The sequence below is a fragment of the Contarinia nasturtii genome, unplaced genomic scaffold (genome assembly GCF_009176525.2).
Source record: "Contarinia nasturtii isolate CC-2019 unplaced genomic scaffold, AAFC_CNas_1.1 Cnas_scaffold_1037, whole genome shotgun sequence".
Lineage (NCBI taxonomy): Eukaryota > Metazoa > Arthropoda > Insecta > Diptera > Cecidomyiidae > Contarinia > Contarinia nasturtii.
In genome coordinates, this window is record NW_022198383.1 from 4,505,391 (window position 1) to 4,531,924 (window position 26,534).

Sequence of the window (26,534 nt, forward strand, 5' to 3'; positions counted from 1 at the left end):
ATGATTGGGGGTTGCGAGGAATAGAAATCATTAGATTTTGAGCGAATTTGGTTGATGGATAAAAATTTCATTTTATATGAAATCTCTTGTTTGGATAATATCACGGGGGACGGCAGTGATACATATACACATATATTTATATGTGATATGTATTTTTGCGTCACTCTATATATACTGTAAAGAAATGAAAATCGATACCGCTGACTTGTGGAAAAGGGTTTTTGCATATTTTAGTAGTGCTCGGGCACCAAATTGAGAATCCGCAAAAAAAAAAATCAAAATTTGACCGCGTTGAATCATTCCTAGAAAATTAAAAATTAAAATTTCATTGTAATAATGCCCAAGAGGCAACGCAATATAAAAATTGTTTGTGTATTTGATTGCAAGCGTCACTGAAAATTTATATCAGATCATTTTCAGATTTGATATGCAGTATTGCGTCACAGTGAGAACATCTAAAGAAGTGTTTTTTACTTATAATTTATACATTAGCTTCACGCACTAGGAGAAACTATCAAAATTAGGCTGTGAATAGCAAGGTGAATGGCTCCTTGGTGACGGATGTTTTAAGATTTTCTTACCGGTCTTACATTCAAAGGATCTACAATTCATCCATTTTCGCAAACTTAGTTTACGCCATGGATACTTATAAAGACGTCATTCGTGGGTGTAATGACCAGGGACCGGTTCGCGCATATTTCTATGCAAGATAGCTATGCTAAGCCGCAACGCATCCGTCGCCATTCGAATCGAGCTATATCTTATGCGTACGTGTCTCAAAGCACGGCCGCCTGCATACACGAATATGTGTATGTTCATACAGAGTGGACGGCGATGCGTCGGTTGCATTTGCCGCTATGCTTGGCATATCTATGCTACCTAGCGTATCTAGGCAAGCATGGAAATATGCACGAACCGGTCCTTGGTAATGACAGTGTGCGCATTTACTTAATTTTGAATCCCGGGTGATATTCATCAGACATTATAATGAGATATTCTCAGCCAGATGATTCAGCCCAGCCAGATATCGTCAGGAGGTGAAATTTAGTGAAAACAATAGAAGTGATTGTTATGGCTATAATTAAACTTATATTGCTACAATCACTATAACAATCAATTTTATTGTTTTCATTCCATTTCAGTTCCTGACGATATCTGGCTGAGCTGATTGATCTGGCTGAAAATATCTCATTATAATGTCTGATATTCATCTTAATCCATATTCATCTTTCACGATTTTGGGATCAAAGGTGTTATCGGTGGGTGTAGCTAATTTATAACTAAATTTAGTAAGCCTTGATGAGAATGCGATATCGAGAATGTATTACTGGTAGTTCATTTGTTAGCGATCGTCAGTAGAAAAGAAACAATGGATACTCAGAAAGGTCATTTTTAGTTCAATGGCTGAAACTTTGGAATGCTTTTCTTTATTTAAGAAAAATTCCCGATTTCACACTTTTCTTGCTCCTGTCTCGAGCGAAGTAAAGAAATAACCACACCGAATGAAATGCATAGGTTTTCCAATTTCACTTTGACGTAATTATTTCATTTACGGAATCGCCTACATAAAATGGGTGTTGTGTTTGGATCTATTGGTACGTTTCTTTCAAAACGTTTTTCTATACCGACTTGCGTCAATATTGCAAACGCACGCGGAAAAAATATTTCTCCTAAAACAGAATTGAAGAATTAAAAAAAAATTACACGTGTGTTTACACAATGATATCTTACACAATACACTTCTGATATATCATTTCTCAACTAGTAGTGTGCGGACGGTGGTAGTATACAATAGATGACTTAACCGAACTGTGTATTGTTAATAGAAAGGACTTTTTCAAGCGACATTTGATTACAGGTCAATAGTCTTTACAAAAAGTCGAGTTTGTATCCATCAGTTAATATCTATAATGGTATCCGTTACAGTTAAATGTTTAATTTTGGCATTCGTGTATTCTGCATTGAGTACACATGTAGCCGCACATTCGAATGTGAAAAAGATTTTGAATATTGCTATAATTGGCGCCGGAGCTTCAGGTCTTGCGAGTGCAAAAAATGCCATTGAAGATGGACACAATGTGGTGATATTCGAAAAAAGCGGGGCACTCGGTGGGGTATGGTTTTATACGGACCAAATAGGGAAAGATGAATATGGTGTTGATATTCATACTCCAATGTACAAAGAGCTACGGTATGAAAAAAATCATTTTAATTTAAGCTGGAAGAATAATGCGAAATATTTTTATTATTATATTTTTTGTAATTAGAACAAATACACCGTACCAAACCATGGAGTTTCCAAATTTCACATATCCAGAAAGCACACCGTCGTATCCTTCACATGAAGTTGTATGGAAGTACTTGGATTCATATGCTGAACATTTTCATATAAAGGAACACATAAAATATCATCATTTGGTTGAAAAAATCCATTCAATACAAAACAAGAAGTGGGAAATAAGTGTCAAGGACATGCCTAAAAACCAAAGCGTAAAGTTAACATTTGACGCTGTTTTTATTTGCATTGGTATTAGTTCTTCCCCACAAATTCCAAAAATCGCGGGCGTCACAGAATTTAAAGGAAAAATCATGCACAGTCGTAACTATCGAAAACCTGAAGCATTTGAAGGTATGTTTGGTACTAACTATATAGAGAGGGTTTCGTTTTTCTCTTTTGTTGGTATAGTTTTCAAAAAACTACTCCGATGGAAAAAATTTAGATGGGGAAGGTGATGGCAAAATTCCGTTGGGGGTCCCTGGAAAAATCCATGGGGTCCCTGACGATGTCAACAATTTGTAGGAAATGAGGATAAAATCGTTTTTTTTTTGCTCTTCACTTGGCGAAAATCCTTAGCAAATCGAAAGAATTTTCTCAGCAAAAAAAAGGTCCTCATTTCCAAAATTTTTGAGCGTTCCTAAAAATATTTTGGAGGGGGGTAATCCGAACCCTAGGAACCCTCGTCATAATCTATAAATCCTTCCCGAAATGGATTTTTAATTCTTTTCTTATCTATATGTCTATACACACTGATTAGATAATGAATTCGGTTTATTTTATTTACTATTTAATTCCTTTGGACAATAAGATGCATACAAATTAATAAATTATAAGATATTAGAATCGACAGGCGTTAGGTTCATTTTATCACACGTTTTTTTTATCACAATAGTATTTAATATTAATTTTGTGGTTAATATCATTTCCCTTTCGGAAATTAAATTTACAGGAGAAGATGTACTAATTGTTGGAACTGGTCCAAGTGGTAACGATGTGGTGAACCAACTCGACAATATTGCCAACCGAATAACGCTTAGCTCTCGTGAAGATGGTCCAAATGAATCTCGTGTTATAAAAATCATAGGTGAGTTGTTTGTTGGTTTGAAAAGGAAATATTTTCTTAATTAAAATTTTTTGAAGGTGTTTATATGAGATTTGTTTCTTCACTGATTTTGCTCTTCTACATATCTGAAATGTGAGACACAAAAATGAAGACGAAATACAAAGAAACTTAAATTCTGATTTATTTTCACCCATGTCGATTACTGAATGTCACTTTCATGGAGTCATTTACGAAATTCTAGTGCAGCTAGTTTTTTTAGTTTTCTAGTTTTTCTAGTGTTTACTATCTCTTACAGTTTATAAGAGATGTTACGCATCCATCTGTCAAGTGGTTGATCATTCAGATGTGGAAAATGCGTTGTTTGTTTTGTTTAATCTAACAAAAGATAGTGAAAAAAACTAAATTTTATAATTTACTATATTTGAAGTCATGATGCTGTGTTTTGAAGCCTTCAAATGTTTTAAATAGTCTGACGTTGACGTTTTTTAAATTATAATACGTACGGTAGCCAAATTAAGACTATTCATAATGACTTTACGTCAAATTATGTTGTACGTAATTTTCTACGTGCACTAAAATTTTCTCGTATTTACTAGCGTGAATCTCCCCATGGTTATAGTACATTCGAACATTTTAGTCAGATCAGTTATACTTTTACAATTTAATGACAAGTATCGAATATTTTAGAAAAAGTTGTTGAAATATGTGGTAATTGCCTCGATAAAAAAGAAGAACAGCATCAATTCGGTTTACTTGCAAATGATATCTCATTTAAAGGCAACGTGAAACGATTCATTGGATCAAATGGAGTCGAATTTGATGATGGGACGATTCAAAATTTCACAGTCGTTATCTATGCAACAGGTTATATTGAAAGATTAAAGTCCATTTAGTACAATCATGTATGTGAAAATAAAAGATTTAGTTAAACGATGTTCTTTATTATTTTTTCAGGTTATAAATACTCTTTTCCATTTCTGAGTAGAAATTCTGGAATTATGGTTAAGGAAAATCACGTTGATCCCTTGTATAAACAAATTTTGAACATTAAACACCCAACTATGGCCTTTATCGGGGTATCATCTAATGCATTTTTGTTGTCGTCTCTTCTTATATTTACAAACTTTTTATATTTACTAGATTCCTTTTACTGCGGTTCACAATCGGATGTATGATTTGCAGGTAACCAAAATTTCTTTTAAAATGAGTGTACGTAATAATGTATACAATTAAAATACATGTTTTGCGACCAGGCACGTTTTGCACTGAAATTCATCTCTGGAGCCAAACTATTGCCATCATATAAAGAAATGCTGGAAGATTCGAAGATGATATCATTTAAAAGCAAGCCTCATTTACTGGGATTGATGCACAAACTATATTATAAAGATCTTGCGGACACTGCTGAGATTGATAGTATACCAGAAATTTATTCAGAAATACTTGTAGATGCTTTGATATGTTCAAATGTTTCGCCGGATTTTCGTGAAATGAAATATGTCATAATCGACGATGAAAACTTCACCAAAGAATATGATGATAATTTATAAGAGGAATATTTGATAAAATCATGTCATCATTAAGATGAAAATAATTATTTCGCGACCATTTTTCAAGTAGTTTTGATTGCTTCTTGATTTTTGACTGTACCGAGTGAACAATTTATGATGATTTTTGCATTTTTAATATTCTTTGGAAAAGTTTAATCCACTACTTAAAATTTGCATTTTCTTATTTGAATTTCAGTTCATGTTATGATTTCTTATAAATTATTTCATTTTTGTAAAACACATTTAAAAAAAGAATTGTTATTATTTTTGTCTATTTTTCTATGTCATATTTATAACAAGTGGTATTGGAATTCCATTTGAATACACTTACCACACGTTGACATTTTTTGTCATTTTTGACCATTTTGGATACTTTTTGTATGGTAAGTGTATTCAAACCCAATTTTATAGCAAATACTCATTTTCAGAGCGTTTGAATGGATACCAATTTTACTTCAAAATCTGGACTTCAGAGGGGAATAACCAAATCAATTTTTTTTCAAATGACTCAATTTTTTTTAACGAATTGTGTGGCTTTACTAAACTTGAACCGTAGTACAACCCCTGATAGGTCACCCCACTGGGATATTGCATGAATTCAAAATGTTACTAGAGTATAAACAGCCAATTTTGGTTTTCCGGAAAACTCTCTAGGAAAATTGTAGAAAATCCTGACGTGATAGAGAAAAACGAGTGATGCCATTGAAGTCAGCATACCCAAATTATGTAAAAACGGTGGGTCTCGTCTCCACCACATTTTGAGTGACGCACAGTGTTGTTAATGATACCAATTATATCAAAGAAGAAATATTATAAATAAACTAATATATATCTTTCAATTGGAATAAATAAAATAAATTACAAATACATAATTTTCGACAATAATTTATATTTGGGCAATTTTCAATTTTTTGATCAAAATGTGCCACCAGATGTCGTATAGAAAATCACTAAAATACTGCATCATTAGATTTTTGAAACTTTGTAATTTGTCGAATATTTCATAATTTTATTTATAGACATTTTGGTGAATGGGCTTTTCAAATTTAGGCTTGTAACTCATTTCCTGGTAAGTCACAAATTCTAAAAATTGCATCACAAATTTTCAATAATTAATCACTAAAATTCTGTAAAGTTTGAAGTAGGTAGTGTGAGTCAAAAAAATAGAAAAAAAATAAGGTTTTTCCGACCAAGGAAAGCCAGACGGGTTTAAGTTACTAGAAATGAATTAAGTTACTATAAAATAAAATTGCAACGTTCCCATACATTTTTTATATGAACATGTTGCTTTTTTAATTTAACAAATTTCCTGAGCTCACGAATATTCTAACCGAAATGTTGTAAATGTTGATTAAATTAGTTTGGACTTTGTGTATAAATGAATTGAAATAAATGGAAACGAAAAAAAGCACATTTTTTTATCAAAACAGGAACACTAACGAACGGCTATGGTTCAAAAGTGATAAATTTCTAATCATAAATTTGGCAATGATGTGTACACTTGTTTAACCTTTACCCTTGTTATTGACTGATATACATTTAGCGTACCAGTTTCTCTGGGCGAAAAATCTTATTTTTAAATTGTTATCAAAATTTATTGACATCATCACTCTTTTTGATTTAAGTATAGCTTGTGTTAAAGAAGATTTCATTCCTTATGTACATCACAAGAGAATAACATCATAGCAACACGATGTCGTTACTTAACTCTACACCTAAAATCCAATTGAATGAGCTAACCAATTCATTTGGAACATTTACAATAGACTTATATCAGGTAATTTGGGTATGAAATGTTCATCGAAATATTCATTAAATAATTGATATTTTACAGCAATGTGTTCAACACTCGGTAAATGAGAATGTGTTTTTATCGCCGCTATCTATTTTGAGTGCACTCGCCTTACTCTCTCAAGCCACCGAGGGAAATACATTCAATGAAATGATAAATTCCCTACATTTGAATGAAAACAAAACGGCGGTGGCAAATCAGATTAACGCATACAATACATTGATTCAAAACGGCGCTGGACAATCCACCCTATCGATTGCCAATCAAATTTATGTGAAACAAGGCTATTCGCTCAATCCGCATTTCAAAGAAGTGGCTGAGAAGCAGTTTTCGTCTGGCGTTGAATCAATAAATTTTGAAAATGGAAGTGAGGCTGCTCAAATAATTAATCATTTTGTGGAAGAAAAAACTCACGACAAAATCAACAACTTAGTCACACCGGAAAGCATTGACAGTAGTTCTGCTGTTGTATTGGTGAATGCTATCTATTTCAAAGGAAATTGGAAAAATAGATTTGATAAAGAACAAACTAAAAAGCGCGACTTTTATATCAGCGAAACTGAAACGGTTTCTGTTGATTTCATGCAAATTACAAGCAACTTCAAATTCAGACGTTCGGATGAATTAGATGCTGATGTACTTGAGCTGAAGTACGCTGATTCAAAATTCTCATTTCTAATTGTTTTGCCACGTCAACGTACAGGACTATCAGTAGTGGAAAGCAAATTGAAAAATTATGATATCGCGAAAGTTACAAATGGATACCCATATGGCTTTGAAGTCATTATGCCAAAGTTCAAAATCGAATACGAAGTCAATTTAAATGAAATATTAAAAAATGTACGTTGATTTTGTGTTAATTTCTTTTACTCTTTTGGTTTCACGTGTTTAATGTTTTTGAAATGCATATTTATTTAGCTGGGCATGAGTGAGATGTTTGATGCACATAAAGCTAATTTGAGTGGACTTTTGGAGACACCAGAAAAGTTATTTGTATCCGACGTAGTTCATAAAGCTTTTATCGAAATAACTGAAGAAGGCTCAGAGGCTGCTGCTGCTAGTAAGCTAATTCAAAGATTTATGCCATTATATTATCTCGCGTTGTTTACAAATTTTACTTTACAGCTATAGTCGGTATTACTTTGATAAGTTACCCTCCACAGCCAGTGCAACCATTGAAGTTCATTGTTGACCATCCTTTTATGTACTATATTTGGGATACAGAAACAAAAACCGCTCTCTTCGCCGGTCGCATCACGAATTTCAAATGAAATCGGAAGGTGCTGGACATATTTGATGACAAAAATTGCGTTCTTCACCGCTTATTACATATGTTGTAATAACCGTTAAATTTTAAAAACGAAAATGTGTAAAAGCTTTTTTTATCATCGTCACTATTTTATTTATTATTTGAATAAATAATTGTTTAAAGCAATTTTGTTTTGAACCCAGAAATATTTGATATATCAATAAATCTATACAATATATCGATAGGAGAGTATATCATTCAGCACTTATAGGTGAATGAAAACATACTATCCTATCGATATACTAATAGTTCGAAGTGGCAAAATTGAGTTAACTCGTGAAACAATCAAATATGTTGTTGACAATTCGTCAATAACACTTTCTATACTTTAGTCATACACTAACTCTCGAAAGCAAAAAATTTCAAAGATTATTTGACGTAACGTCATTGACGTTCTTCTTTGGAATTTTTTTTTTTTTTATCGAAAGAACGGTTAACAATCTGCTTTGATGTCAAGACATTCTGCTACATTGATATATAACTATATATTTCATTATTACAAAACAACATCTGTTCTAGCTAAGAGACATAATAATATTTTCGTAATTTTGTTATTTGCAAAAGAGAACTAGTGTCGTGTATGTCCATTATTCGATTCATCTTATTTTGAATTGTTGATATCAATTGAAGTTCAAATAGCGAAATAAAAAAACGAAAAATAAAAAAATAGTAAACGAACATTCTGAATGAACAAAAACGAAATAAAATGCTAGTATTGCACAAAATAAAATGGACCTTTGTGACATTTATTTTTGGATTTTTGGGCAGAAGTGAAGCTCTAAATATAGCTGTTATTGGAGCCGGAGCAGCAGGTCTTACTAGTGCCAAAAATGCTATCGAACAGGGACACAATGTAAACATTTACGAAAAGACCGGAGTACTCGGAGGAATATGGTATTATACCGATAAAACTGGGGTAGATGAGTACGGTGTTGATATTCATACTCCGATGTATCGTGATCTCAGGTATGAAAAAGTATTTATTGCAGGAAAACTCGTTTCTCTTCTTTCGTTAGAATGTATGAAAATATACCATTCGGAACCAAATTTTGTCTGCTCATTCAAAAAATATATATGTTGGTTCAATTTCAAAAATATTTTCTCATCAATCGATTGCTTAATATCTGTGTCTATATTGACCAGTCAAGTAAATTAGATTGAATTTTATTTTGTTAGGTAAATTAATAGTCTACTTGTCGATCAAACTTGTCAGCTTTTGGACAATTTCTTTTTCGTTTTCTTGTGTGTGTGTAATTTGGTGATATTTTCAGTGGCTTTACATAGGATTTTATAGATGTTATCTAACGTTGTATTATCAGCTAGGTTGCTGTTGTCAGGTTTTTTGGATGTGTCTCTAAGTGATAGTATATACTTTTTGAAAAACGAATTTTAGCCGTATTTAAAATCACGTTTTGAAATGACTTTAATTTTCACGTATTTTCAAATAGGACAAACATACCATATCAGTTGATTGAATTTCCTGGATATGAATATCCAGAGGAGACACAAGGATATCCATCCCACACCGAAATATTAAAATATTTAAATTCTTATGCAAGTGATTTCAATTTAACGGAGCACATAAAATTCCATCATTTGGTTGACAAAATTGTTTCAATTAAAAACAACAAATGGAAAATAACTGTTAAAAATATGACAAACAAAAAACGGACCGAAACTAAAATATTTGATGCTGTTTTTGTTTGCACTGGTATCAATTCGGAACCACGCAAACCCGAGATAGAAGGAGTTAACAAATTCAAAAGAATTTCTATGCACAGTCACGATTACCGTATACCTGAAACCTTTAGTGGTACATTTTAAGACGATTTATTTAATGTTCAGAGTTGATAAAGGATGTTTTTTCATGTAAATTTCATTTTTATTGCCAAATTAAAATAGGAAAGGATGTTCTTGTTGTCGGACAAGGTGTCAGTGGTCATGATATTGTTAATCAACTCCAAGGGATTGCCAAATCAGTATTACACAGCTCCTATAAACCTGCTCCCATTCCAGAAATTTCTACTACGAAAAAATTGATAGGTATTAAGTGAATTTATTACAGAAAATAATTATTTCATGATATCGATATAAGCAAATTTCAAGAATTATAATTTCGTCTTATTTAAAAAAAATGTCCGAATGGTTTAGGAAAGGCTCGAGAATTTTGCAGCAAAGGTTTTGATGACGAGGAAGAAGACCCTCCATTATCCGAAAAGGAATCTAACTTGGTCACTTTTGGCAATGTTAAACGTTTCACTGGAAAAAATTCTGTTGAATTTCAGGACGGGACACGAAGAAATATCTCTGTAGTTATTTATGCAACAGGTAGATGTCATTTAAATTTGGAAAATCAAATATTCCTTTAAAAAAAAGCCATGGAACCTTTTATTCTTCTTCTTGTCAGGCTATAAATATTCTTATCCATTTTTGAAGAAAAACACTGGTATCCAAGTTCATGACAAATACGTATATCCATTGTATAAGCAAATTTTAAATATTGAACATTCAACAATGGCCTTTATCGGGGTACCATCCATCATTTATTTATTGTCTCGTTCTATATTTAAAACGTTTTATATTAACTAGGTTCCTTACAGTGCTGCACATTTTTGGATGTACGATTTGCAGGTGAATATAATACTGTTACAAAATATTTACAAGTTAAATTGGTTTGGTAAAAATGCATTATTTAACAAAAAAAAGGCTCGCTTTGCATTAAAATACATATCTGATGAGATAGTCCTGCCGCCACATGATGAAATGATAATGGAATCGAAGAAACTCATAGTAAGAAACAAACCTCATTTATTAGGATATGGCCAGAGAAGATACTGTACAGATTTGGCAAAAACTGCGGATATTGAAGACATACCGGGAGTTATATCAGACTTATTTTCGTTGGCAGTAACAGTCAAAGGTAACTTCCGTCAATGGCGATTTGTAATAAATGGTGATTCATTTAGTCGAGTTTATGATTCACATAACACAATGAAATAAAAAGATTCTATTTATTCTTACTATTAGAATTTTATGACTGTCAACAAAATAATTTTCAACAGCTACATTCTATGTTAACATCAAGGACAGTGGCAATAAAATATGCATTTCCACGTTGAATATTGTATTTTTTTTATTTTGTTTGGCAATTTTTATTTTTTTAATATTCAAACACATGGTGTACACAAAGTTTTTTGAAAATTGGTTCCAAAGACTTTTTTACGAGTTTCGAAAATGTGGTTTTTCTCATGTGAAGGAGCAAAATGAACAAAAAAACTGACAATAATATCATATTTTATTGAATACCCGAAATTCATGCCCAAAAAAGAGGTTTGATTGATTTTTTCTCACAAATGTTGCCAAAAGAAAATTCTTTTAAACAATTATTTATTCAAATGTTCATTCCTTACGTCAATGCTTTACTCGCAAAATAGTCACAATGATGAATAAAAAAGTTTTCAAACATTTTCGTTTTGAAAATTCAACGGTTATTACAATACAACAATACTTTTGTAATTAGGACATTGCAAAATGTCCTTTCTAATGACTCATTAGCATTGCACATTATACTATACCAAATGCACTTGATTGCTGCAATATACGCAAAAGCAACATCTATCTATTATGTGAATGTGTTTGAATGGTAAGAATAAATTATAGCGTTTGCATTGCGTCTCTAATTTTTTGCCATTACTACCTGCTATTAGAGACAGTTGTTTTAAAGTAGTCAATTTGTTTCCATTCTATTGTATTCATTACAATTTTTAACCACCACTTCGTAAATTGTAAAAGTCACTTCAATTTAATTTCGTAGTGTTGACACGCTTTAATTTGAACTATAAAATTGAGATAGATGAGTATCATAAAAAGCATTCTTAATTAATATTCCATTGTGTTCCATTGATTTTCCAGCGATTAATATTACCTGCAGTTCTGGTCGGGTCCAAAGGGATGAGAATGAAAAAAGGAGTATTATTTATTTTTTTATTATTTTTTATTTTGCTTCTCTCCAACATTACAAATTTACAAAAAATTTAATAGAAAAGTTTAATCGAATTGAGCACAATCAAGATTACAATGCAAGGGAATTGCTTTTGTATTTAAATTAATTATTAAGAAAATAGGTATGGACATTTCGGTTTGCAAGGAATTGAATTGAGATGAGTGCCATAAAAAGCATTCTTAATTAATATTAAATTATGATCATTAGCTGAATTTCTGTTCAGATATAAAGAAATGAGAATAAAAAAGAAGATTATTTTAAAAATTAAAAAAAATTAAACAATTCCGATTTTTTGAAAATGACAGCAGATTATGGATAAAATATAAAATGAGTGTATGCGTGCCCGAATGATTACAGGAGCACTTCAATTCCCCTCGAGCACAATTGTGGATTGGCTGTTATCGTGATGATTTCATCAATGTTCTTGAGCACCTTAAATTCTCTTTCCAATTCCTGATTAGCAATTATATGAACTGTTTTCAACCAGCGTCCTTTAACCATTTTCTCAATGGCGCTTTTTATCTTGCGTGCTTCAACTGGAAGTTTCACAAATTGGTTCTTATAAATGCTTAGCTCTTCTAGATTGGGCACATGTTTAAGAATTTCCGGCACATTGCAAACGAAATCCATACCATCTATACTAACATGACGAATATATTTCATTGATGATGATAGATTTCGTAAGAAAGTTGCGCAATTTTCAATATTTGAATTAAAATCGTCAAAGTAAAATTCGACAGTTGTTAAGCTTGTCTCTGTATCGTTTTTGGACAGTATTACCATGTCATTGTAGCCCAAGCTAATGACCATCTTCCGAAGGGAAATAGCTTCATCTAATATTTCCGGAATGATAAGCACGGCTGCGCCATTGGTTGAAGTCGATGAAATAGTTGCTTCTTTCAAGCACCTCATCTTCTGCAGGAAACTATATCGAATTGTATTCTCATCATCAGCACACGAAATATCGGCGTAGGTATCTAAGTTCGGACAATATTTAGCCAATGCCTCTCCAATTCCGCTGAGAACCGTCCCACTCATCGAATCGCTTTTACATTTAAATACTCTCAAATGTGGGAGTTTTTCAATTAATCTGAAGTCACTGTCAAACATGCCTGAATTAATCAAATACAATTCGGTCAATTGGGTTTCTCTAATCAAGATTTGTTGACTAAATTTGGTGTCACCCCAGTTAATGTTTTTCAACTTAATCGTTTTGAGATCTTTGGCTTCATTTATGAAAAACGAACAGAGTGTGCCGTATTCATTTGGAGCGTTTTTATTGTATGTGATTTGCAAATGTTTTACGTCGCGAATGAATGGGATGAGTTCTTGCATTTGAAAATAATCTTGGGCTATGGGTCCGCAGTCTGATAGATCGATTTGAAGCATCGTAAGTCTACCTGGTGAGCAATATTTGATAATTTTTTGTATGGCTTCTCGGAACCAAAATGAATGCTTCACTTCGATTCTCAACTTTTTCAATGATTTTCCAAATGTGGTTAGAATATTTTCCATGTTTAAATTGTAAAGTGACATATCCAGTGTTAATAATCGACCACCTATCGACGAACTTTTGATCAATGTTGTGAAAAATGGTTTGTCCTCAACATCCAACTGTGAAATTGAGTACAAATCTTCCATCGGCAAAAACATAAAAATATGCAACCAACAGTCCGAATTAAGTATGTCCTTTAAGCCGTTTCTGGATGGTCCAAAATATTTCAGCATTTTTGCAAGTTGTTCCAGTTGAGAATCTGTAGCTTTTCTCTTTTTTTGCTGTATGTTCGAATTCATTATTCTGGTTGTTCCGAAAAAAGCAGATAAAAATTATTGATAAATTCTTTTCTTAACGAAAATAAAAACGCTTGAACGATTTTCTGAAAAAGTTTTTTTAAAATTAGACTGTGCTACAGTAGTTTTGAAACTAAACTGATGAATCAATGCACATGCACGACCTTATATACAAATATTTTTGTAATTTGAATATTGCAAAATGTCCTTTATAATGACTCATTAGCATTGCACATCATACCATACTAAATGACATACATCTAATTGCACTTGGTTGCTGCAAGGCTCTCAATAGCGACATCTATTGTGTATGACAATTTGAAGTTTTTTATATCATTTGTTGCAATTATATTACTACCTGCTATTCAGAACAATTGATCTAAAGTACACAATTTGGATCCGATATAATTGTCATTTTTAACCCCAAACTTATGACCTTGTAAATCGTTTTTATTTCCTCCCGTCATTTTCTGGTAAAAAAATTCCTTGGTGTTATGTGCTGTTGTAACTAAGCCTTGAAAAAGACTCATTACACTTCCCAAAATTAAAGTTGATATGTTTCATGGGTTTCTCGATTTGTTTCTACATCGAATAGAACTGAAACCTATGAGAATGTATCATTTTTGTGATATGTGAATTTTTATGATATTTTCAGGGAATTGATATTAGTTGAGTCCTTTTTGCAACCAAAAATCGCCGGCAGCGCTTACACTATTCTTTTTATTCTCTTTAAGTGCCCTCCAAGCACTCCACAAGGCAGAGATTCGGTCCAAGGGGGAGACACGAGATAAAAAATACTAAAAGATGTTAGAACTTATTAGAGATATTAGTGTACTAGAAACCATAGCAATACGTCACTGTATTTGTACGCTTATTAGAAAAAACTAGAAGATATTAGATAATATTAAACCCCCTAGTCCCTGAGCGAATCACGATGCAAAAATACTGCTCAAAATTTGACCGAGAATCGAACTCGTGTCCGCACGCTAAACAATAGTTTATGGCTGAGAAGGGGGTTTGTCTCACCTGTGATTCTGATGACAAAATATCTTAAGAAGAATAAATTCGAATTTGCTAGGTTCGTCCAACGGGTTTAATTATTTGTGCATGTGCATTAATACCCTTTAATTTTTATTTTTTGCATTTTTGGAGGTATAGTAAAAAAAAGCCAGAAGTATATGTCAATTTTTGGTTTTTATTCAAAAAAAATGTTCACAATGAAATGGAATATTATTAACATTATATGAATCAATTTGCGCACGAATAAAACAATTTAACTGTGTATCTTGGTATTACAATTAGTTATATATTGTTTGTGAATGAACGAAAAAATTGAACCTGAAATGAAAATACATAAAAATGTTCGATGCCTCTGTGAGCATTATCTTTTGAAACAACGTCGCTTTACTGACATTGTGATGACTTCATCAATATTTTTGATTGATTTAAATTCTCTTTCCATTTCCTCGCTTACAATTACGTGAATTACTTTCGATTGGCGATCTTTCACAATATTCCCGATCGCCCTCTTAATCTTTCGAACTTCAGCGGGCATTTGGAATAATCCATTGTTATAGATGCACAACTCTTGTAAGTTCGGTACGTATTGAAGTATTTCAGACATATTGCGAATAGATGATCTTGCATCTAACCTCAATTGGCGCACTGCTTTCATTGATGATGACAATTTTCGTAACAAATTTGCACAATTGTTAATATTTGAGTTACGTTCGTTCAAACGAAATTCCGCACTTGAGAAATTTCTTTCAGCTTCGCTTTTGGTTAAAGTCACCATATTTTCATTAGACGGTTCTAAAAACCGGTTATGTTTACCTAAATTAATTACCACTTTATGGGGTGAACTACCCTTCAATAGTGCCGGAATTATTCGCAATGATTCGCCAATGCTTGGTTTCGACGAAATAGTTACTTCTTTTAAGCCATTCATATTTTGCAGGAAACTATATCGAAGTGGATTTTCTTCATTAATGGGTGAAATATCGGAGTAGCTTCGTAATTTCGGGCAATATTTAGCTAATGCTTCACCAGTTCCGCTCACAACCGAACCTCTTGAAATTCCGCTTTTATATTGAAATACCTCTAACTGTGGGAGTGCTTTAATAAAATTAAAGTCACCGCTGACAAACATATTTGAATTGATCAAATACAATTCGGTCAATTGGGTTTGTTTTGTCGTCGTTAGTTGATTAAATTCTATGTTCATCAACTTTAGTGTTTTAAGTTCTTTGGCTTCATTTATGAAGAACGAACAGAGAGCACCGAGTTTATTCACATGTGAAGTTCCATCAACTTTGATGTATAAATGTTTTATGGCACGAATATATGGGATGAGTTCTTGCATTTGAGACCAATTCTTAACTGCGTTTCCATACGTTGAGAAATGGATTTGAATCTCCTCAAGTTTACCAACTGAACAATATTTGATGATTGCTTGGACGGCCTCCCCAAACCGATTGTCCTTATTTACTTCAATTCTCAGCCTTGTCAATGATCTTCCAAATGTGGCTAGAATACTTTTCATTTCCAATCCATCTTGCCCTGAATCATAGCGTGATATATCCAATGTTAATAGTTTTCCGCCAATCTGGAAAGTATTAACCAATCCTGTGAAAAATTGATCATTTTCAGCACTTAATTTACAGAATGAATGCAATTCTTCGATTGAAAAATAGTCAAACACTTTGAGCCAACAGTGCGGATTAAGTATGAATTTCATCCCTCTTCTAATTGGCTCTTCGTCACTTTTGATGGTTTTTTTGCAGATTTTCGTCACTTTTGCAGGTGGTTGCAACTGAGATTCCGTTCCTTTCCTCTTGAGGTGACTTCTATTCCAAACCATTTTTCTCGGTATTATAAAAGAGCTCAAAAAAATAAAATAATTTATTTGAATGATAAATTTACTATTCACCTTATTTAAAATATTGCTATTTGTTGGCGAAAATGATTGAATTAAATTTTATTACTCTGTTGTTTTATTATTGACTGTTTTGGAAAAGTTATTTGAAAGTAGACTGTCTTAAAATAGTGTAAAACTGGACTGATGAAATGTATGCACATGCACTCCCTTATATGTATTTCTTTTGTAATTAGGGTAATTCCAAATATACTCTCTTAGAAAGTTTCTAATGACTCGAGTAATGATCATTAGCCATTTAATTACACTTGATTCCTGGAAGGCACTCAATAGTGACATCTATCTACTATGTGGATGTGTTTGAATGATCTGAGTGGACGGCAGGAATAGAATATAGCGTTTTCTGGTAACCAGTCTCTATTTTTGCCAAGATCCATATTATTTCTTGTAATAACATTACTACATGCCGAAAATATGCCAAAACTGTCGTAGTGATGGAAATATATTCTAGGATTTCGGGCACATTGTCGATCGACAAAATCGTGTTATTATGATGTTATTCTCTTGTGATTAACATAAGGAATGGAACATTAAATCAAAAAAGAGGATAACAATTGAAAAATAAGATTTGTCGCCCAGAAAAATTGGTACACTAAATGTATATTTGGCTAAAATGATCAATCTTCAACAAATAAATATGATTTTCTATTTTTCATTTCCATTTATTTCAATTGATTCAAATACAAAGTCCAAACTAATTTAATCCACTTTTATAGTAACTTAAACCCGTCTAGCTTTTCGTGGTCGTGGCGGTTTTTCTGATATTGGTGTATCATCAGTGAGGGATATGATGTTTAATCCGCCCATTTGCAAGCCTTTCACCGCTGATGCTCTGCTGGGTCCAAGTCCTTTAATTGTAACTCGAACTGTATGAATTCCCAGTTTAAGAGCCATCTATAAAAAATACATTGTAATTCCGAATTAATCAAGTGTTGTTATCATAATGTTCATCGGATGGGTAGTCATAGTGTTACACACAATATATACAAATAAGTAAGTACCTTGCTCAATGATATAGCCGTTGCTTGTCCAGCAATATTAGTTCCTTTACGACAATTTTTGTATCCTTCTTTACCGGCTGAATTGATGCAACGCACTTTGCCATCTTTGGAGGTCACTGAAATGATTGTGTTGTTTTTTGATACACGAATGTGTGCAATTGGCAATTCCTTGAACGGAGTATCACCGTACATTCTATCCGGCAGATTCACATCAGGGAAGCGTTGAAACGTTTGGCTGAAGTTACCAATGATTACCATGTTTTAATGTTGGAATAAATGTATAAAATTCTCATGTGAAATACAAACCTTGTTGCAATACTATCGATATCTGCCGTGGAGCTACTTTGAACTCCATCCGATTTCTTGAGTACAGTTTTAAGCATCGATTTTCTATCTTTCATTCGATTGATTTTTCCGGCTGCAATTGCCGTTGTGTGAAAATTATTCACATGTGTTAAGCTTAATTGCGATAATTTTGAAACTAAACCGCCACAAATTAATTTAAAAGACATTTTTTTTGCTTTTATTCAATTCTGGTCGATTATAACCTAAATAAAAGCAAATTGAATATTTGATATAAATATGTGCTGACAGCTGTCATGGCAGAGTGCACGATTGACATGAAGTTGACCACAGTTGATATTGATAGTAGTATTGTTATTTTAAAAAAAGTCTTCGAAAAATGGAGAAAAACACAAAAAAATGGAAAATAAGTTATTATATGACATGAAAGCGCTCATCATTAAAGTAAAACAAGCAGACAATATATTGAACTAACTGGTCAGTTGAGCTGACAGTACGTTAGCCAGCTAAATGGACCAAAACAATAGAAGTTATTGTTATAATGAACAATCACTTCTATTAAAACAAGAAAAGTGATTCATCATTAAAACAATAACGTCTATTGTCAACTGACCAGTTAATTCAATATATTGTCTGAAAACAAGATTAGTTTTGTTCATCAAATTGATTGTTTATTTTTTAATTTATTCAAATTTATTTGGTTCTCCGAATAATGGTTTGGCTTTTTTCTTTATATATATCCTAATAAAATAGCATTACTCATGAAAGTTGAATTATAAAAAAATCTTCTACTAAATACATAAATATTCAGAATTGATGATTTCATCTCATTATATTTAGTGGTTTTTGTATTATTATAAAAACGAAAGCGTTGAAAATGTTCACGTTACAAAATGAATTTTCTCTTAAACGTCTACTGCATATAGGTGGAGCTTGTAGAGAGATGGAGATGTTAAAAGTTTGTTTTTATTTTTTCAGTATTCCTCAATCGGACAAATACAAGCAGTAGTTAAATGTTTACTCTAATCGTCAGAAAATGGATTAATATACAAAAGAAAAGAAATCATTTAGCATGATTGTATCGTAGAAAATTCATGTGGCTTTTTGTTCTTAAACTAATTCATTACATTGTGACGAATTGAAATCAATCCTTCAGAATTGAATGGTATAGATAATCAACAACATGTCGATTTTTCTGGTTCGGCCACCACTAAATTGAAATCCAGACTGTTTGGCCGACCAAACAATGCTGAAGGCTTTATGCCGTCCCAGCCTTCTTCGATTTTGTATTCACCGCTTTGTATTCGGGCATATACCTGTAATTAATCGATAGATTTTTTCATTTAATAGAGAAAAGGTAAGATGCAAAATAGAATTCACAACAAAATGTGACAAGATTCGTACCTCATTTGTAACCATGTTGAATACTTCTTCGACATTAACACCAGTTCGTGCAGATGTTTCGACGAAAAATAAACCATTTTGTTCAGCAAAAGCCTTGGCCTCATCACGGCTGACTTCACGGCGAGCACCGTTACTCACTAAATCTAATTTACAACCAGTCAATGCGAACACCGGCCGATGAGGTTCGATATGGCGCTTTGCTTCCATCATCCACAACGGTATGTGCTGCGAATGTTTAAGTGAATATTATAACTGTTATGTTATTTGCTGTTCCAATGTTTGGGTGCCGTTTTCACTACGGCAAAAGAAAATCAAAATTCAGTTTCTATGAATTACCTCGAAAGATGCATGATTTGTAATATCATATACCAACAATACACCAACTGAGTTTCGATAATAGGACTTTGTAATTGAACGGAAGCGCTCTTGACCAGCTACATTAAATGAACACGAATATGATAAGTCTATTATTGTCTATCCGATGACAATGATCTATCATAATGAAATAATTCAATTCAAGTACCTGTATCCCATAGCTGTAATTTGATGCGGGTTCCGTCTTTAACTTCAATTATTCGAGCAAAAAAATCGACTCCAACTGTTGGATCTGAAAGCTGAGAAAAAAAAATTGGAAAAATTCAGAAAACCAATGGAAAATTGTACAAAATCCAAATTGTTGAGTGACCTTATGCTTACGTAATATAAATGCTATCTACATACAACTACATCATCTTATCAATATATAATAATTCAATTCATCAAGCTGAACTCTACGGTGTCAATGTTTCTTCATAGCATGTCATTTTACTTGAAGGTTATTCGCGTAATTTTTGACATTCCACGCATAGCTGAGATTACGACGAGTCTACAAATTTTTGTCATTCATTTCTTTTTCTGCTTTGTAGTGAAAGAATTCGTTTTCTCTCTGTGAAAGAATTCGTTTCCGATAATTTTTGTTTAATTTTAGAACGATGGGGAGTTGCAAGTGGCGACTACTGTCATCAAAAGGAATATCACTTGATGAATATGAGTCATAACACCGTGCACATGATAATCAACATCAATTGAATCAAACATAAAAGAATAAATAAAGAAAAGTTGATGCAGGACGCATATTGCGTTGTTTTGAATTTCGTTGCGACTATATTGAACGTTTTGTTGATTTTAAATGCAATCGTTAAATTAATGTCGCGTTAAATCATATTTTCTAAATTTAAATGATAATGCAACGGAACATGGCATGGAAATCGAATTGAGCTAATTTGTGAAACCCAAAGTGACACACATAATGTCATTATCAGTTGCACTGCAGCGAGTTGAAAATAAATTAAGTGTGAAATATATGAATCGAAGAAACAAAAGTTTTGCCGATATTGATAAACTAAATGTCGTCGTAAACTGATAATAATAATTTGTCGAATAATTACATTTGCGAAAGGAATGGGTAAAACTGTTTACGCATTAACATATCGATGCGTAATGGAAATTCAGTGAATCAGACATTCATCTGACAAAGCTTTGTTTGGGTGTCGTCGAAAAAAAAAACCAAAATCAAATTTCAATTGCTATGAATTACCTCCGCAAATCGACCATCTGTGAAATATTTGAGCAAAGAGCTCTTTCCCACCGTACTGTCTCCAATCAATATCAATCGAAATTGATAGTCAAATATTGGTTCAACCATGATTTTTGAAAATATTTTTCTGTCTAGCCTCAAATTGGAATCACTTTTTTTTTGTTTTTATCTTCAGATTGATGTAGTTCTCGTCAATTTTATGCTACTGTTTTTAGTTGGTTCTATGCAAATCACACTTCACTTTTCACACATTGAATGTACGATAATGTTGAATTGTTTCATGCTCATGAATATTTTAAAATCGTCGTTGATGTTTCATATCTCATAAAATATAGTGTTAATCACATTTACAAACAATATGCAATAATAAATTAGCTGCGAGAAAAATTCTGAGAGAAAACTTTGTTTCAATAATTTTTGACGTACTAAATTCAATGAGTCTGTTTGACTTTTATCGTTTACAAATACATTCAAACATGTACACGCATACTATCACGCGCACACTGTACGTAATGAAGTCAGATGTTTGTTTGTTGTTTTAGTATTTGGTTCGTTTCAACTCAAAGCACATGTGGGTATAGCGCGAGGGGAGCAAAAGAGAAAACAACACACAAGTAAATTGCGATGTTGAAAAAGTCAAAATTAAGGCAAAATGCGTATTTACAGCATTAAACTGTCATTTGGTTGCGTTTACAGTACTCATTTATTACTTTCTTTGAATATCAATCTGAACTATAAACAGTTTGAAATGTTACATGTGTGGCTCTCGATGAAAAATGCTAACCAATTATCTAATATGAATGTATGACGTGTTTAAAAAAAAAACGTTTATTTTGTAGTTGTAGTTTATTTTCTTTATTCATATGAAACTCAGGAATTAAAACGTGCGAATGTTAAATGACAACTCATTGTAACCCCCTGCCGCATAAGATTGTTTAGAGATGTTTCTTTTTCTTCTCTTTTCTCCAATCGAATCAGTATCGGGTTCAATGAAAATTCTTACGGCGAAAAAAGTCTTAGCATTTAGAGCATATATTTGTTGTCTTTGACGGCAAGGAATCCCGCCGATCGTTTGGCATCTAAAAATAGTGCATTTATTTCCGTGATATCTTCCTTAGCAATCGAAGTACGCGCATTTACTTTTGCAGATTGGGCAGCTGGTGTTAGTAGTTGAACGGCATATCGGAGTGTGGTAGTGTGTCCAATTTCACTGAGTGCAGCCAATGCTTCTTCTTCGATTTGCAACCCTTCGACCAATGCGCGGATCCTAATGATCTGTTGAATTTCGTTGATGCCATATGGATTCGTTTGAATGATGACCAAACGATCCAATAGATCCAATGGGATTCCATGTGGTGATACAATATCTTCAGTTCCACTGTTTGATAAATAGAAATCAATAAATTTCCAATAAGATTTAAAAAAAATTCATGTTGAATTAAAACAAAGCGTAAACTCACCGAATCGTGCATTTTCCACGGTTAGTGGCAAAGATGACAATCGGAGCGATTGGCGATTCGAGTGATTTATGCAAATATGTGAATGTTTCCAAGTCAAGCATGTGCACTTCATCGATGAAAAGAACACCGGGCACCAATTCAGCGATACCTTGATCGATATATTTGTTTACAACTTTGTTGATTTCTGCTCGCAATTTATCGGTGATTTCTGTTTTCTTCGGTTTCATCAGTTGGCCCATCATCGATAGCACATCTTGACCACCTTGTGGACGAGCGTTGGCCGAATCCAAATCATGCAATGTAACATCTTGAATGACTTCCTTCTTCTTGTGAACGTCACCCTTTGGCAATGGCACGTATTCTTCGGTCTTAAAAATTCAACAGAAAATTCAACTGTTTACTTTCGATTCTCCAAATACAGAATGGATTGAATAATTTCTCACCTCTAAATCAAATTCAGTAGCAAATGCATCACTGCGACCTTGACGTTTGACTGCCCCACTGTTGGCTTCAATGTAAATCACATCGCCAACTTCAACTTTCTCCTTTTGAAGTGATTCGAAAATTGATGGATCCAGTTTCAATTGTTTTGTTCCTTTGGCGGTTTTCAGTCCGATTGTGACATTACTGATTGTCTTGCCGTAGCTGCTCAACATTGTCGGATGTTCTGTTTCCTGTGGTGTCAATTCGGTGACCTCGCCTTCGTACACTTCTTTTGTTTCACGGATACGCAATCCAATTGATCGCCGGAAATTTTCCATCAATACCTCGGTCTTCTTGATTTCACTGCTGTACACTTCAGAACCAACCATTGGACAGAATGGCACCTAGTAATCCATTTCAAATATACATTCAGTTGTTTTAGTTGTACAAAAATGATATGAGTTAAAACTACTTATTATTCGCTTATTACTTTGTTTCCCAATTCCTGTGCAATGGCCAAGGCAATCGCAGTTTTTCCTGTACCAGGTGGCCCCGCCAATAATATGGCTTTTCCAGCCATTTTCTTGGATTTAATCAAATCCAAAACAATACCAGCAGCCTAGAATATCACAAAAGAAAAACATTCATTGTACTTGATGACATAACCTCAATCACTTCGAACACACATTTGATTGATAAATTCAAAATTAACTTTTATAATTTAAAATAAAATGGTCTAGAGATTACGATACCTCACGGGCTGTTGTTTGCCCAACTAATCCGGCAGCAACTTCGATCGGTACACCATTCTCATCCAAACCCAATCCTTTAATGTGACTGTGAGCAGCAATACGCTGTGTTCGCACTGTACTTTTAACTTCTTCGATTTTCATTTTGTATTTTTATTCGTGTTGAAATCGATTCAATTTAATTGCGTCGAGAATGTTTGCACACTTTGAATTTTATTGGCAACAAATCGCTTAGCAATACAATTACACCTTATTGGTTTGTTGGTTCGATACAATAAATGAAACGCCGCTGGGTTTGTTGTCAAAGAAACACAGCGCGCGTCGTTTTGACAGACGTATCAGTTGGAGTGCGTTCACTCAATGCGGCAAAATACTCACATTTGAATTTCGTTTACATGACATATAGACAATGAATGAAAACATCACCGTAATTCTTTTTATATTGAAATATACTCTTTTATTTTTCTATATAAGATTTTACATTTTGTGAAATGTGTCAAGCAATTCAAGTCTTAATTTTCATAGAAATTAACAGACTTTGTGTGGGTTTTCTTTTAGCAATTTGGCAGGGCTTAAATTGCGCTTGATATTGATAAATTTTCAAAGCCAAAAGTCAAAAGAGATTGGCACTACTTTTGAGTATCGAGAATTGACACCAACAGTCATTCAAATAATTTAGTTATGATTTCATGCAGTGCATGAAGAAGATCAAATGCATTCTAAAGAGTTTTTTTTTAAATCGAAATTAAAGTAAATAATCTAGAAACTCTTAGGCAATAACAAACATCACAATTAGAGGATAAATAGTGTTTTGACTTATAATGTACAAAAAATGTATGTATGGTGGTGAATTTACTCTAACGAAAGTAAATGTCATGCATTCAACATTCTTGAACATTGGAAATAATTCTTTGTCTTGGAGAATTTTATTTTCAATGTTAAAAAAAAAGAGTTTTGTTGCTTGATTCTAGTAACAGCACCAACTTGAGCGATGTGCATCACCATGGGCAATGTGATTTATGCTCCATGGGGCCGTTTCCAGGCGTCCTGTATCATTCGCTTCAACATTCAGATCAACTGGAATGCCCGCATTCACTGAGCTTAGATTCGTTTTATCATAGAAACCTAATGAAATCGATGATAAAACTTGATTAGAACCATTTTATAAACAACATTCAATGGATCGTTTTGTAATTACCATTCAAATCATTACAGCTAAGAATTGAATCATTCGATTCATATCGTTTAATTGAAGAACAATCACTATTTTCGGCTAATCGTAGTAATCCGCGGGCAGTTGAAATGAAAACTTGCTCAATGCCGCGGCCACCATTTATTGCTGATGTTTCGTAATACGAACCATTTATAGAAGATGCGTAAAGAAAAGCTTCCTCCCTCGACACAGCTCGCGCTTTTTCCAAATCAACTTTATTACCAACCACAGTCAAAATCATCGGCTCAATCACATTCCTACCGTTCAGACCAGAGAAATACGTTTGTTTTAGTAACAAAATATCAAGAAGAAAATGATTTTTGATTTTTTACAGCCCGGTCCCAAAATATCGTGTGCAGAGTTGTACTATTCAGGTCTAAGCAAAATAAAGTAAAACATTCAACTTACTTATGCAATTCTTGAATCCATCCCTTAACCTCGACAAAGCTATTGTAGTTTGTTAAGTCGAAAACAAGTAACGCAGCATTTGCGTTGCGATAATACATCGGCGTCATTGCACGAAACTTTTCTTGACCAGCTAGATAAATGTATATTTATAAATTGTGATAAATAACAAACAATTCTCATAAAAACGGCGAATGCACGAACTAAAAACGAGTGTGCTTTGATAAAATAAAAATACATATTCATAATTAGTATAACTCACCAGTATCCCAAATCTGCATTTTGACCTTTCCTTCTTCCAATTTTACTTTGAATGTTGAAAATGAAGCACCGATTGTCGGCGCAATGTCAGATGCATTCATTTCGCATATATACTGTTTGATGAGGCTGCTCTTGCCCACACCTTTAGGAACAAGAAAAAAAATGATTACAACAATTTTGTAAATGGCCTACTTTAAACCAATTGTACTGCTATTACTTGATAAGATATGACAAATTTACGTAAACTATGGAACATTTTATTTACCTTGAGAGCCGAGCACAACAATTTTGGCTTCGATTGCTTTCATTTTATACCGGACAACGGTGAGTGGTTTAATAAAATCAAACCAAATTCCAAGCGAGATAAGACTTCGTTTTAAACTCAATTATCCGATGCAAATCACTATGTTTGCGATTCTTTCAATTCACCTTATCTTTTGTGCACACGTTTTGTCGAATAGTTTGACAAATTTATTTTACAACTATGTATAAAGGGTTTATTAAGAGTATATGTTGACGCCCAAATTAATTTTAAACTTTTTTATTGTTATTTATTTGGTCGGTTTTTCACTTTCGCTTCATTCAAAATTCGAGCTTGTTGCGGGAAAATAAAAGTCTTTCAATTGCTTTCTTTTTTGCGCTTCATTCCAACCAAACAGACACTCTTAATTTGACTCTTAAAGCTAATTGTTTTAGATGTATTTCAAATATGCACGAATTATACGCCGAAATGCAATTGAAGTGCGCAAAATAATCCGAAATAAAGAAACAAAGAGAATCAGACTTTGAATAGATAGTTTTTGCTTGGAAATGCTGTAATTCAATACTTGTAAACAAAAATCGAATCGTAACAAAGTCGAAAAATAGAAGAAAAAAAAACAGATGAGAATGACACTAGTTGTTGTTTAAACAACTGAGTTGTAAATATGACTGCAGAATACACATAGACGATGGTGCGATTCGCTATTACTTTTTTTTGTTCTCTTCGTCGTTGCCATTTGTTTTGTTATTATTTTAT

At 33.1% G+C, this 26,534-nt stretch overlaps 7 protein-coding genes across 10 annotated transcripts; 3 read left to right on the forward strand and 4 right to left on the reverse strand.

The window, feature by feature from the left end:
- The first annotated feature begins 1,795 nt into the window (after positions 1-1,795).
- LOC116344267 (dimethylaniline monooxygenase [N-oxide-forming] 3-like) lies at positions 1,796-4,990 on the forward strand. 3 transcript variants are annotated; one of them, XM_031772732.1, is made up of 7 exons: positions 1,796-2,191; positions 2,268-2,629; positions 3,228-3,362; positions 4,029-4,205; positions 4,296-4,417; positions 4,482-4,523; positions 4,595-4,990. In XM_031772732.1, exons 1-7 carry the CDS (start codon positions 1,911-1,913, stop codon positions 4,889-4,891), a joined length of 1,416 nt encoding a protein of 471 aa, XP_031628592.1. In that variant the 5' UTR covers positions 1,796-1,910; the 3' UTR covers positions 4,892-4,990. The 3 variants fall into 3 exon arrangements, with proteins under 3 accessions (XP_031628592.1, XP_031628594.1, XP_031628595.1); XM_031772734.1 differs by having other exon boundaries at positions 4,119-4,205; XM_031772735.1 differs by lacking the exon at positions 4,029-4,205.
- A 1,542-nt stretch (positions 4,991-6,532) lies between these two features.
- On the forward strand, positions 6,533-8,130 carry LOC116343795 (antichymotrypsin-2-like). Its single transcript, XM_031772036.1, has 4 exons — positions 6,533-6,668; positions 6,726-7,523; positions 7,602-7,743; positions 7,809-8,130. The coding sequence occupies exons 1-4, from the start codon at positions 6,585-6,587 to the stop codon at positions 7,952-7,954; spliced, it is 1,170 nt and encodes a 389-aa protein (XP_031627896.1). The 5' UTR covers positions 6,533-6,584; the 3' UTR covers positions 7,955-8,130.
- Positions 8,131-8,245: 115 nt separating this feature from the next.
- Positions 8,246-11,111, forward strand: LOC116343683 (senecionine N-oxygenase-like). Its single transcript, XM_031771889.1, has 8 exons — positions 8,246-8,958; positions 9,441-9,805; positions 9,895-10,035; positions 10,144-10,320; positions 10,400-10,521; positions 10,582-10,623; positions 10,699-10,912; positions 11,020-11,111. The coding sequence occupies exons 1-8, from the start codon at positions 8,699-8,701 to the stop codon at positions 11,109-11,111; spliced, it is 1,413 nt and encodes a 470-aa protein (XP_031627749.1). The 5' UTR covers positions 8,246-8,698.
- A 6,248-nt stretch (positions 11,112-17,359) lies between these two features.
- Positions 17,360-18,291, reverse strand: LOC116344058 (28S ribosomal protein S11, mitochondrial). The gene is made up of 3 exons (XM_031772436.1): positions 18,029-18,291; positions 17,723-17,957; positions 17,360-17,615 (listed from the first exon to the last, which is right to left on the reverse strand). The coding sequence occupies exons 1-3, from the start codon at positions 18,232-18,234 to the stop codon at positions 17,442-17,444; spliced, it is 615 nt and encodes a 204-aa protein (XP_031628296.1). The 5' UTR covers positions 18,235-18,291; the 3' UTR covers positions 17,360-17,441.
- A 540-nt stretch (positions 18,292-18,831) lies between these two features.
- On the reverse strand, positions 18,832-21,422 carry LOC116343724 (ras-related protein Rab-39B). Of its 2 annotated transcripts, XM_031771940.1 has the most exons (6): positions 21,006-21,422; positions 19,953-20,043; positions 19,766-19,863; positions 19,430-19,654; positions 19,153-19,341; positions 18,832-19,047 (listed from the first exon to the last, which is right to left on the reverse strand). In XM_031771940.1, the coding sequence occupies exons 1-5, from the start codon at positions 21,111-21,113 to the stop codon at positions 19,201-19,203; spliced, it is 663 nt and encodes a 220-aa protein (XP_031627800.1). In that variant the 5' UTR covers positions 21,114-21,422; the 3' UTR covers positions 18,832-19,047; positions 19,153-19,200. The 2 variants fall into 2 exon arrangements, with proteins under 2 accessions (XP_031627800.1, XP_031627799.1); XM_031771939.1 differs by having other exon boundaries at positions 18,832-19,341.
- Positions 21,423-21,836: 414 nt separating this feature from the next.
- LOC116343799 (ruvB-like helicase 1) lies at positions 21,837-23,958 on the reverse strand. The gene is made up of 5 exons (XM_031772041.1): positions 23,641-23,958; positions 23,379-23,507; positions 22,909-23,292; positions 22,466-22,833; positions 21,837-22,383 (listed from the first exon to the last, which is right to left on the reverse strand). The coding sequence occupies exons 1-5, from the start codon at positions 23,779-23,781 to the stop codon at positions 22,029-22,031; spliced, it is 1,377 nt and encodes a 458-aa protein (XP_031627901.1). The 5' UTR covers positions 23,782-23,958; the 3' UTR covers positions 21,837-22,028.
- Positions 23,959-24,544: 586 nt separating this feature from the next.
- On the reverse strand, positions 24,545-26,449 carry LOC116343974 (vacuolar protein sorting-associated protein 21). Its single transcript, XM_031772320.1, has 5 exons — positions 25,782-26,449; positions 25,518-25,658; positions 25,259-25,388; positions 24,836-25,107; positions 24,545-24,762 (listed from the first exon to the last, which is right to left on the reverse strand). The coding sequence occupies exons 1-5, from the start codon at positions 25,822-25,824 to the stop codon at positions 24,605-24,607; spliced, it is 744 nt and encodes a 247-aa protein (XP_031628180.1). The 5' UTR covers positions 25,825-26,449; the 3' UTR covers positions 24,545-24,604.
- Between the last annotated feature and the right edge of the window lie 85 nt (positions 26,450-26,534).